At 42.2% G+C, this 12,300-nt stretch overlaps 1 protein-coding gene across 1 annotated transcript in view; it reads right to left on the bottom strand.

Annotated features, from left to right (window-relative positions):
- Window positions 1-1,841: 1,841 nt before the first annotated feature.
- LOC106655239 overlaps window positions 1,842-12,300 on the bottom strand; it is a 51,870-nt gene continuing 41,411 nt past the window's right edge. The window contains exons 4-6 of the mRNA XM_014375538.2: window positions 11,065-11,135; window positions 5,148-5,528; window positions 1,842-4,214 (exon numbers count right to left, since the gene is read on the bottom strand). Of these exons, the coding sequence (XP_014231024.1) occupies window positions 4,098-4,214; window positions 5,148-5,528; window positions 11,065-11,135 (569 nt within the window). The 3' untranslated portion in view covers window positions 1,842-4,097. The remainder of the gene's footprint in view (window positions 4,215-5,147; window positions 5,529-11,064; window positions 11,136-12,300) is intronic.

Below are 12,300 nucleotides of genomic sequence, written 5' to 3' on the forward strand. Positions count from 1 at the left end.
TTTTCGGGCACTTGTACTGCTGTACTGTTTCGTGTATACATATAGAGTAGCGGAAAATAGTGATTATTTGCCTGGTACAGTCTTGATCGAGAGATCGCCCCCTGAACTAGCGTACAACACATCTCCTTTAGCTGCATCATTGATAAGCTCCGAGGTCTTATACTCTCGAGTCCTTTTTCTCCCCATATCTCTTTATTCGCAGCGAGTCCGTTTATCGTCTAGTTTTCTCTTTTCTTCTGCGATCCGTAAGACTATTCGTTTCTTCTTGCCCAAAGGGTCGCCCCGAATGCGTAACAATTAAGAATTTATAAACAATTTCTGTGAGCGAAATAAAAGTGATCTCGATATATAGCTGTGTGTGTGCGGCTCGATGCGCCGAAAAAAAAGACCAATCCGTCACATCGTAGACTGGCAAGAGAGCGACAAGTCTGACTAGCATCGAAGAAAGAAAGAGAGAAAAAAAATTGACTAAAGACGTATCGAGAGATAGAGGGAGAAAGAGAGGCGTCAGATGCCACGTACGGGGTGGCTAGCTACGAGCCGTAACTCACTTTAGCGTCGCTTATATGCGTCAGACCCTCGAGCACGCTGCATCCAATACTTTATGCGCGACTAGTATATCCGAGGAAAAAGTTTTTTAAGTATTCATCGCGCGATTCCGGCCCGCGCTGTATCGGATCGGTGACATCTCCGCCGAGAGAGAAACGAACGAGAGCCTGAGATAATCGCGTGAAAAGAAGAGTGAACTTTTTCCTCGTTCCAGCGTCTTCTGCCTAACTTTCAGAGATGTATACATCTGCTGGCAATTGTTGGGAAGAGCCTTCGCATTCGAATTGACTGGATAACTTGATTGAAACAAGAGTTTTCTAATGTTTCCTTTATTGACTACCCTAACTGCGTGTGTAAATTTTATGACATAGTATGGCCCGGTGAATCAATAGGACTTCGGTGAATGAATATCTTTTTAAAATGTAAATGTTTGAGGAAACCAAAATAGAACAATGATTTTATTGATTACAAATTTTCTTATGCAGCTGTTAGTACAGTTCTAAAAGCACGAGATTTTTAGCTCGAGTGTTGGAGTGTAATTTAGGGAACTACAAGTACCAAAAACTGGTAATGTAGGGGTAACTCATATCGGTAGACGCTACGTTTGGTAAACATTTTTCAGTCGGTATGACATCAGTTTCTCTTGTTCTTTTTATTTTTTAGTAGACGTAATTGAGCTTTTACTGAAAGTAGAATATTTCCCCTCTTATCATAGGTCGAAAAGGTTTTACCGATCTTCTTTGTTACCTTCGTTAGATGGCGCGAGCCTGGTTTGCGGCGTTTGCGCTTTCGATCGATATTTACTGTAGGGCAAGGGAAGGATAAGTTCATTTTTAATCTAATCAATTATTTAAAATTCCCAATGAAATTGAATTTAGTGCAGTTTAAGGGGTAAACTTTTATTTTCTGCAAATTTGAAAAGTTCACTTCTTGAACATTTTGAGAATGAAAGTTAAAAACTAAGAAATTGATTTACCAATAGAAAAACTTTATGGATACATGAAAGACACAACTTTTTACGGAAATGAATAATTATAAAAAAACAAACATGCTTTTTATTTCTTTTTAATAATCTTTTTAATAATCTTTTCGTTTATGAACAATATTTCATTAAGAAGAAGGACAGCTTGAGGTCAATAAAAAAAATGTTTTATAGTCTCACTATTGGTGAAATTAAAAATTAATAAAATGCAATTGTTACCAACAATAAATTGTAAAAAAGTTTACAAATATTTATGAGTCCTCATAACAATAAATAATATGACAGAAAGTTTTGTTTTTAATAAACTTTTTATTCAAATTTTTGTTCATTCGCAGCACTTACATATTATTAACATGTACAAATTATATTTTGTTAAATCTCTTTTAGTCGTTTAAAAAACAGTAATAACGAGAGAAACGCGAATGACATTATCTCAAACTTAACATCAGAACATATCATTTGAATTTGTATAATTGAAAGCATCATCATTTAAACTCCTAAATCAACCGTGTCGTACAACTTGATGTTTCTCAACAGAAGTTTTTCATTCAGCCAGGAGGCTAGAAATATTAGAGCAGTTTCAGCTTCCTTAGCTAAGTCGTACACCTTATCATCGCGCTTGTTACGCCGTAGAAATATCATTGCCATGTATATACATATAATGTCATACGCGCAATGTATGCTAATGGTTTTTAAAGTGCCAAAGTTTCACAGTCTCTCAGAGATTTATGTACATAGAATTTTAACATCTTGAAATTTTCGGCAAGTACATGTGTATAATAATTATCTCATATACGTAATAGATATTAAATAGATACTTCCATTGTTTGATCAAGTTCTTATGCGATGGTTATACATACGGTATAGTATTGATATTAATAAAGTATATCTTTTTAAACTTTTTGGCACTTAAGCTTCACCTTTCCGTGTCAAATTTCAAATTTTCATCTTTTATTTATTTATTCATTTATTTTTTAGTCAAAAAGACATCCTATAGGGTAATTTTCAGGTGTACACGTAGCATTATATATCATATATGATCATTTATATATGTATAGTATTCGTAACAAATAAAAATTTACTTAAAAAGACATTTCTTATTGTAATTTTAGTCGATTTTTTCTAAATGTCATACCTTTGCGTAACGATAATCAGCACGATCATCAATTACTAAATCAATACACAGGCCTGTTCGTTCGTTTATTGTTTTTCATCATTCCTTTTTTACGTAAAAATTATTAAATTCAATATGCGTATTTATTTCACATGTAAATCTATTACTTACAATTGCAAATAGGTGTAATACGAAGATTTTTTTGCATAGACAGCCACTCAATACAAAATTGTTTTTTTGCAAGATCGCAATCACATAATCGCTGATGATACATATATGAGCTCCTGTTTATAAATGAGATGTTGTACGACCTTAACGTTTGAACATTATAATTTTTTTTGTCGAAACTATTGTCTACGTATGTTCTGTAAAAAGATGAAGCTGATAATGATTAATATAGTGTCTCATTGTAAGCTTTGTTAAACGATGACTGAATGTGAAAAATCAGGATTGGTTAAGGTCGAATCGAATTGAAAGATTTTTATGGTTTAAAAAAATATTATTGGAGAATAATAGCTTATTAGCAAGATGGAGAAATAGATTCTTAAGATAGGAGAAGTGACTCTGCATTTATTACAATAATTTATAGTATATATGATGCATTTGTTTTTGTGAATTTTACAGAGAATGAGTTATGGAAATGATTTTTTATAACGAGCAGAATATAATTATGATACTTATTAATATGCATTAGCGTCACGTTTTATAAATATCTTGCATAAAAACGGTAAAAAAAGGTTGTTGTCTTTTTTGATTCTTGCAATTTTTTTGTAAAACAAAAGCAGATCGAATTCAAGATTTTTCCCTCTAAAATCCTTGAGCACTAATGCATAAAGTTGTTTTTTCCTTAATTTATACTCTTATATACTATTTTACACTTTCCTTTATTCACTTTGAATTGTTTTATCATGGCTGGTAAGGCCATTTGTAACAAATTATAGATATTTGCAGTTGTACAACGAAACACATCGATTTATCGAAGTATAACAATTTTCAAATTGGAATTTCAAACGAGTTTTAGGCAATATATCTCCGCGTTGAATATTCAATCAAAAGCTGCGCGCTGTGTGCGTCGACGCGATATACTGAATTTATATTAAGCCGATTTTTGACATAAAAAATAGATTTTCGTGCGCTGCTTCATAGCATTTAATAACACTTTATTTTTGCCTGGTGCATCGCGATAAAACTAAAACAGATGAAAGTATATCAACAGCCCTCGAAAAGCATTTCAACATTAAGATGCATATATAATCCTTGGTGGAGAGCACATCCGTCACTCGTATAGCGCGCGGTGGTCACTTTCACATCATAACCAGTTGTATTTCCAATCTCTCTCTCTCTCTCTCTCTATACCTCTCTCTTGTCCCTCTCGGTTGTTCGTCGCTGAAACTGACACATCATGAGCACGACGTTTACGTATGGTACGTATGCGCGTGTTTAAATCAGTCGCTACTGAATGGAACAGGTCAGCGGATGCGTCAACGCGTGGTCCAGTAATACGGGCGTGCCCGCCGCCAGTTCCGTCCTCGTGTCTCCGTAGTCGTCTTCGTAGTCGAAATAATTGCTCTGCAAAAATCAAATACAGACGATTAAAGGCTTATCCTCGGCTCGCGTACGTTTTTCGCAATCTGCGAGGAGGGAGCTTTTTTATTATAAGCTATATAAAAATCGGTTTTTGATCATAGACTTTGCGCGCTGCGAATGACAGGCTTCGCGCGCGTTTCCGAGAAAATTGGTATTTTTCGCTCTATTTTGTGTGCGTGCGTGTTGAGGAGTGGATGGGGGGTATGGAGCGAACGGAAAAGTTTATCACGAACGGGCGATTAGACTCTCGTGAATTTCTGATTGAATTATTTTTCGCCCGCAACGCGAACTTTGATGTTAACGATTTGAAAAAGTTGCCGCACCGCGCGGCAGAAAAAGTTGTGTGCCGTCAGGTTATAGACGAACAGCATCATCAGCAGCAGCCGAAGTAGTAGTTTTAATCCGAAAATGATGCGAAAATGAAATGATGGAAAAGTTCGTTCGAGGATTTCCCTTTGATAATTTCATTTGAGAATCGGTAATCCGATACTCGTCGAAGCTGCGCCAAGGTAGGAAGGTAGGTAGGTACGCGGCCGGGGCGTGTGTATACATTATATGCGTCGAGAGCAGTGCATAGCCGCACGAAATTTTCGCCGCATTAGCTTGTAAAGCACGAAGTAACAAGCTCTAATTGAAATTCCCAGACGCGATGCTGCTCCCTCTCACCCGCGTACACAGTACAGACACACGTACACGTACACGTCCGACGCAGCTACGCGATGCTACACACAATACGCGCGCCCCGAACAAAGCTGCTAACTCCAGCTCTCTCTCTCTCTCTCGTCTCTCTCCTAGTACTCGACGATCAATGAACACCGAGCTCTCGTCGACGAGCTTGTCGTTACCTTTTACGAAGCTCCGGTGTTGGAGACGGTCTCGAGAAAATTGATAAAAGGTAGGTAAGTAATTTGTCACCTGGCAATCGATGCAGCGGCAACTGTCGCTGAGCGTGCAGGTCAGGCCGAGAATCTCGACGGCCTCCTTGTAGAGCTCGGTGCTGCTCTTGCGCTGCCGGGGCGAGGCCGGGGCGCTGGCGCTGCCGCTGCCCAGGGTGAACCTGCTGCGCAGCGAGCTGCTGCTGTTGTTGCTGCCCTGGCTGCTCAAGCTGCCGGCTGGCTCCCTCGACGGGCCGGCCGTGACCACGAGCTTCGACAGGGCAGACTCGCGCGTCAGCGAGGACGTCGACGATCGGCTCTGCTTGGTCTGACGATCCTCGCCGGTGGCGCGCGAGCTCGAGCTTCCGCCGATGAGGGCTCGGCCGGCCGGCGATGCGAACAGCTGCAGCATGTCCATGTCCTGCGAAACCAAGACCATATATTTCAATGACAAGGATCGACTTGTATCGAGGAGCGCGTGTCGCGCTCCGAATGGCAAGTATGGCAGACGAGAGCAGCGTCACTCCACGCTCCTCATATACGCGAGAATCGCGATTTCGGGACTCTATTAGTCACGGGAGAAAAATAATCAAGGATCTCTGCTTATCCACTTTTACCGAGCCATATATTTCGCGCTATACGCACGCCCGAAGAATGCGCCAGGCAGGACACAGCTATCCGCTTTAGCATATAAGATTATATCGTGCGCAGCTCTCGGTGCTGCGATGCGGAGGTCTCTCGCTCGGGCAATTTATTAGGCTCGCTCTCGGGGTATATCGCTTCATTCTGCTGCATCGGGGGTGCACTCGAGCATGCCTTTAAGTGCACTAGTCCGAGAGTTAGTCGATTCTAACTGCCGCGAAGCGATAAATCAGACGAGTATAGTTGCGTGCTCTGCTGCTGCTGCTGCTGCTACTGCTGGCCCATGCCTCGTGCATGTATAACAAGTGTATCGCAGACAGTACTTGCACCGATACGCGAGCTTTTTTGCCGCGCGAATAAAATTCAGCTCTCTTATATTGGCAGAGTACCAAGCGGATGCCCAAGTAAGAACTCGCTCGAACGTCTCACTCGTGCCGCGCGCCAAAGTGAGAATTGTTTTTCGCGAAACTGACTCTCTCTCTCTCTCTCTCTCTCCTCTATCTCGCTCTTTCACTCGTGGCTCTTGAGAGAAGCGTTGTTTTTTGCCAGAGATAACCAGAAAATATGATTTTGCTTCTTTTTTTTTTCGTTGTTGTCTGCGTTGGGAAATTTCATGCGTTATAACTACTCTCGCTACGGGGGGTATCATGTACACGCTTGGAGGGCTGCATTATTCTTTTAACGAAGAGAACCTTAGAAACACGTACGCGTGCGGCGAGGAAAAATGAAAAATAATTCACATCTATCTCCTCGAGCTCGTACATTATATACTTTCATACACATTTTTTTCCTCCCTGATTCTAGACTCGCTTTTTCATTTTCATCGTCCTTTGAATGTACTTGCTCGCAATATACACACGTAGAGCACACATTGAAAAGCGCTACGCGAAGACCCTCGAGAGCGTTTATAAAATTTCAGCATCTTCTTTTAAATAGTTTCCTCGACGTTGAATGACACGAGATTTTCTCGTGTTTTTTTTCGCTTACAAGGAAGAGTGCCACTTTAGGACGGAATTTGAATGGATTTTCACCAAGTTTGAGTACCTCCTTTGCCTCTGTGATGTTTTGCCTCGCTCTATCTTTCGCTCGTTCTCTTTAAACTCAAAGCGCGTCCATATTTACGGTTAATAAATAAATGTTTATCATCGTGTGGCGCCGGGGCGAAATTGTCTCGCGCGCGTCCAGCCGCACACATCGCGTGCGGTGCAGCGTGTCCGAGCTGAGGCAAAAAAAAATGAAAAAAGAAAGCTCGACTTTAATCTCGAGCGTGTCAATGCACCCGTTTTTGTCTAAGCGCCTGACTTTCTTAGTCGAGTTGAATTGAAGCTTTGCCAGCGTTGCCGGAAGAGCTTGTGTTGCATAGCTCGTGCGCTAGACGAGAGAGTCACGGCAAAACTGCGTGATGGAAGAGTCACGCGGTGGCGGTGGCCCGCGGGGTACAAATTACTCTAACGAAGGCGTTGTATATACACACCTACACACACCCACACACATACACATTTTGCGCAAGAGACAAAACACACACATGGGCTTAAGCTATAAATATCGCGTGCATAAGGAGGGAGAGAGAGAGAAAACGAGAAAACTAGAAAGGGAGAGAAAAAGAGAGCCAAGTTTCTTGCCTCAGGCTATAGAACGTGTATGTGCGCGCGACGCGCCACGCCGCTTTGTCGTTTGAATTTGAAAAGAGGGTTTTTTTTCTGTGCTTGGCGAGAGAGATAGAGAGAGAGAGAGGTGAGGAGTCAAAGGGAATTGGCAAAGAGCTTTTTTCCGAATGACAGTGAGAGGAAGAGAAAGCAAGAATCATTGTTTTTTGGGCGGGAAATACTTTTCACCGCATAAATGGGCAGAGAGGGGGTGGAATAGTGGAGCACACACACACACACACTCACACACACACACCCAAACGCACACACAGCTACACGAGGAATTTCATTTTCGGAAATGCTCCACTCGCGAGCTTGGAGGGATGTATCAGGCGCACAAAAAATACAATGTAACGAAGAAACAAGAGAGCGCCAAAATATGTGTGTGTGTGCGCGTGTGCGTATGTGTCGAGTGATAAGATTGATTTTTAATTGGACAAGGGATCTTACTTCAAACGTTTCACGTAACTTGCACCAGAGTAAAGTCAGGAGATGGAGCTCGACGCCGAAAAATGTCGAGAATTCTCGCGACTATTATACGCTACAGTTCTTGGCACTTGGCACGTGATACTGCGTGCGATTAAATTAAAAACTCGGGTAGCAGTGCAATTTAATAATTATAAATATATATCCAAATGGGAAACCCGATGCGTATCCAAGCCCACTGCTGCTCATATGGCATATTTACCTAATTAACGTAATTTAAATTATTATATCGAAATTTCGCGTAATGCTCAAAAGCTAATTATATTAAAATATCTAATGTATTACGGCACCAAAGTGTGCATGAGCGTATTTTGCTATTTACATACTTGCAGTATGATATAACAAAAATTAATTATGGTAATACGCGCGGGCGAGAAGCACACACAATATACCTTCGAAAACTCGACGTGGCGTATGCTTCGAGTGTGTGGCTGTTTTTTTTCTACCGCTGCCTCTCACCGACTCGCTCGGTGTAGCAGCGAAGAAAATTAAAATACGCAAAAGCCTTTTAATAAATTACAATGAGCCGAGCCGGTGCCACCGAGCCAAGCGAGCTGGAAATTTTCCCCGGTAATTTATATTGAATTTTCGGGAAAACGCGAGAAAAATGTGTCATCGGTGGCATGTGTACAAAAAGTGATCCATTTTCCGAGACACTGACCAGTCCCGACACTCGTTATCATCTTCTCTCTCGTTTTTTTTTTGTCTTTTGCATCTCACCGAGTGGGGATACCAGAGACACAGAGAACGAGAAGACTATTACTCATAATCATAAGAGGTTTAAAAAGTAGTAAAAAAAAAGGAAGAGAGGAGCGATTTTGCAGCAGACAGCGCGCGCGAGCTTACAGCTGATATAATAGTAGGTTTCTAGGCTATAGTACGGACTCTCGTTATCTTTGACTGTTTCGCTAAAGGATTATCCTCGCTTTCCGTCGCTATCAGTGCTCGAGCTCTGGGCCAAAACCCGTATATCTATACTCGGCCGAAGTAGAGTATTTCGACGGATATATAGCTCCAATTGGCTATACACACGCTCGCATGAAATAAATACGTGTGCGTGGCTGTGTGTGTGTGCGGATCCGGCAAAGTAGTGGGCGTGCAAAAACTTATTCTTTTTTTTTCGTCGGTTCGTTCGCTAAAAGTTTTTGTTTTTGATGAAAAAAGTTCGGGGATGCTACAGGACGATACATATAGGGGCGAATATTGGCCGGCGGGCCAATCGAAGTCATCGAAAATGGATATAAAAATCAAAATCAGCGCGTTATAACGCCTCGATCCATCAAATATAAATAAGAGAAGAAACTAAGGGGAGGGGGGGCGGATCGCCGGTATGTATACGTACGACTGGCCGATTACACTCGTGTGCGGCAATACGCGGGGCGAACGTGGCATGCATGCCCACTGTTATATCAATCACTTTTACTCCAATAACCTCACAGGTTGTTCACTTTTTTTCCTCTCTATGCTGCTGCTGCTGTTGCTATGTATAGCTCACGTACGCGGTGCAGCTTAAAATTACGTGCAGAGCCAGGGAAAGAGAGAGAGGGAGAGAAGGGCAGCGAAGGGGGGGTTGGCAGGTGGAATAAAAAAGGGAAAACGTTATATTGCACTTTTTCGTATTGGTTAGCCGGCGGCAAGAGTAACGATTTTTTCAACGCATATGCAGTCGAATTAAGAGTTATACTATACGCCGCTCGCGCGAGCAAACATCGGGGGCCATATACACCGGAGCGTGCGAGGTAATACCGATTGGAAAGCAATTAATCGAGACTTTGGAGTGCGTGTAAACAGCAAGTGCAGGCCGGCGCAGCGTGGAACGGGGGACGAAGGGGGCTCCACTTTTGGGGTATTTTGCTCGGCTAATTATAGTAATTAAATGTACGCACGCGAGAGAGCTCTCACGCAAATGTACATCGAGTACGTGAGCTCCAGTGCAGTGCAGCTTCTCGCGGTGCGTCCGGGGCTACTAAATACTACCCGCGATGCGCTTCGAAACGCAACATACGCATATATCATATGCAAAGCAAATAAGCCGATAGATATTACTTTCAGAAAACGAGAAATAATTTTTAAGCCCAACACAATGGGCGCGTAATGACTGATCGCGAGGGCACCTATTTAAATACGTATCGCGCCACATTTCCCGTGCACATTCACTCGAACGCAATCGCGCGCACAATGCGTCGTTAACTTCGCGACACTTTGCCAGCTCGAGGAAACGCGCTCTCGGCTGCAGTCGCGCACTTCCTCCTCGCCCGCCGCCCGATCGTCGAATTCCGATGAGATTTACATTCATGAGGCTCTGCTGCACACCGCATGCGCGCCGTCTGCAGCCGACTCGCTCGGAAGGAATTAAAAATACATTTTCTAAAGTTTGTAATTATGCGAGCTAGATATATACGTATATACGCTGCTTGTACGGACTGCCCCGGTGTGTTTTTATTTAAACGACATTACATTTTTCCACCCCACGAAACTTGCGAGCGGCGAGGAAAAAAAATCAAATTGCGCGCGCCGTCGTACATACTAAAGGGCGACGCACTGCACACATGACGACGACGACGACGACGACTACGAGGCTCAGCATTTGCATCATAAATTCACGTCCAGTACTCGTAATTATATATATATATCTCATAATAAAAAACATGACGTATCGTCCCTTTAGCCCAGTTAAATGTTCGGATAAACAATTCGTCGGCGCGTCGGCCCGTGTAATAATCACAATTATGTACGATATCATTAATCACCTTGTCGCGCGAAATAGGGTCAGTGTTCACTTGTACTCTTTATCTACAAATTGAAAGTAGAAAATACCTTTTCTTTGCCTTCTTCTCTCTTTCCCTCTCCCTCTCTCTCTCATAGTAGCAACACCGGTGAATACTAATACAAACCCCGTGTACCGCAGCCAGCGGCAGCAGCAGCAATCCGTTCGCGACCGGAAACTTTAATTAAGTTTCGTATATGTATCGTATTCTACAATGTGAAATTTACTTTGACTTTAATTAACTCTCGCGACGTGTTTTCTTTCGCCTCTGGTACTTTCCTTCTTCATTTTTTTCTCTCTCTCGCTCGCCGTACCCCATGCGTCTCTTTGATTCACGAGAAAAATATTATATGATATATTCAATTTTAGGTGAGCTCTGCTGCAGTGCGCGTTGCAGATAATATACGTATACGTACCGAGAGGGGCTCGGGCGTGTGGTCCAGCACGTAAATGCTGTTGGTGTATCCGTAAAGCATCGTGTCGAGGTCTGCAAAAAATAACAATATCAAATTAATGCACTCACTTTTACGATCGTGGCATATATATATATTTACTATGTGAGCTCTAAAAAAACTTTCTATGGGGTAGAAACTCTCATAAAATATCCATCGATCGATGTTTCTCATTCAATCGAGCGTTAAATTCCATCGAAACGTCGTTAGAAGTACAGAATGATGCATTTATATCCAATGCGAAAGCATTGATTAAATTTTTTGTCGGAACACTCGGAGCGCGCGCACCTTATTATCGATACAAAACGATGTTTTTTCTCTTGAGCGCTTATTTTTTCATATCGAAAGCAAATTGCGATGTCGCAACGCACACGAATAAAGCCAACGAGACGAGGCGTGTGTACATAGAAGTTCGTTTGTGATATAAGGGTCTTGAGCTGGTGACAATTTTTTTTTTTTACTTTTTCGCTCGACGAAAAAAGAAGGGAAGTTGAAGGTATATCAGAACGACCGCCCAGACTTCAAAGCGAAGGAAAATGACGACGTCGGCTCAAAGACTTTGGCCAAGGAATAAAACCGTCTCGTGCGGTTTATGTGTGCTACGCTACGGCGCAGAAAAAAACGAGAAAACGGTGTATCCAGGGAAAATTGACGGATCATTAACTTTGAAAAAGAATACTATATGTTTGGGTGGGCCAAAGGATTGATAAGGTTCCGGCGTTTTTTCTTCTTCTTCTTCTTCTTATTTTTCGTGCCTTTGACATCTATCAAATAGATTAACGCTCTATATGGCATCCTTTCCACATACTCAGCCTTAATGATGTTGTTTTTAACGACAAGAAAAAAAAGCTCATACCCTCGAAAATATAATCATCAATGATGCACTCCTGGGCTGTTTGAATGTCGACCAAAAAAAAAAAAAAGGATTGAAAATTCGCGAGTATCCGTCAAACTCGGCAATTTTTCATCTTTGACCTGGAAATTTCGTATTCCATCGAGAGAACTGCCGCAGAGCGAGAGGTGCGCGCGCGATCGCGCTCTGCCTCTAAGCCACTGGACCATTCGATTGTCAACGACTGCTTCCGAAACTGCAGCAGTGCGCATATATAGGGAGGGACGACGAGCCGAGCGATTTTTCGCATTATGTATGGATATCTATATGTAGATGGATTTACGTTCGGCCTGACACTCGGCTGCCCT

The sequence above is a fragment of the Trichogramma pretiosum genome, unplaced genomic scaffold, assembly GCF_000599845.2.
Source record: "Trichogramma pretiosum strain Unisexual culture from Peru unplaced genomic scaffold, Tpre_2.0 scaffold2, whole genome shotgun sequence".
Classification (NCBI taxonomy): domain Eukaryota; kingdom Metazoa; phylum Arthropoda; class Insecta; order Hymenoptera; family Trichogrammatidae; genus Trichogramma; species Trichogramma pretiosum.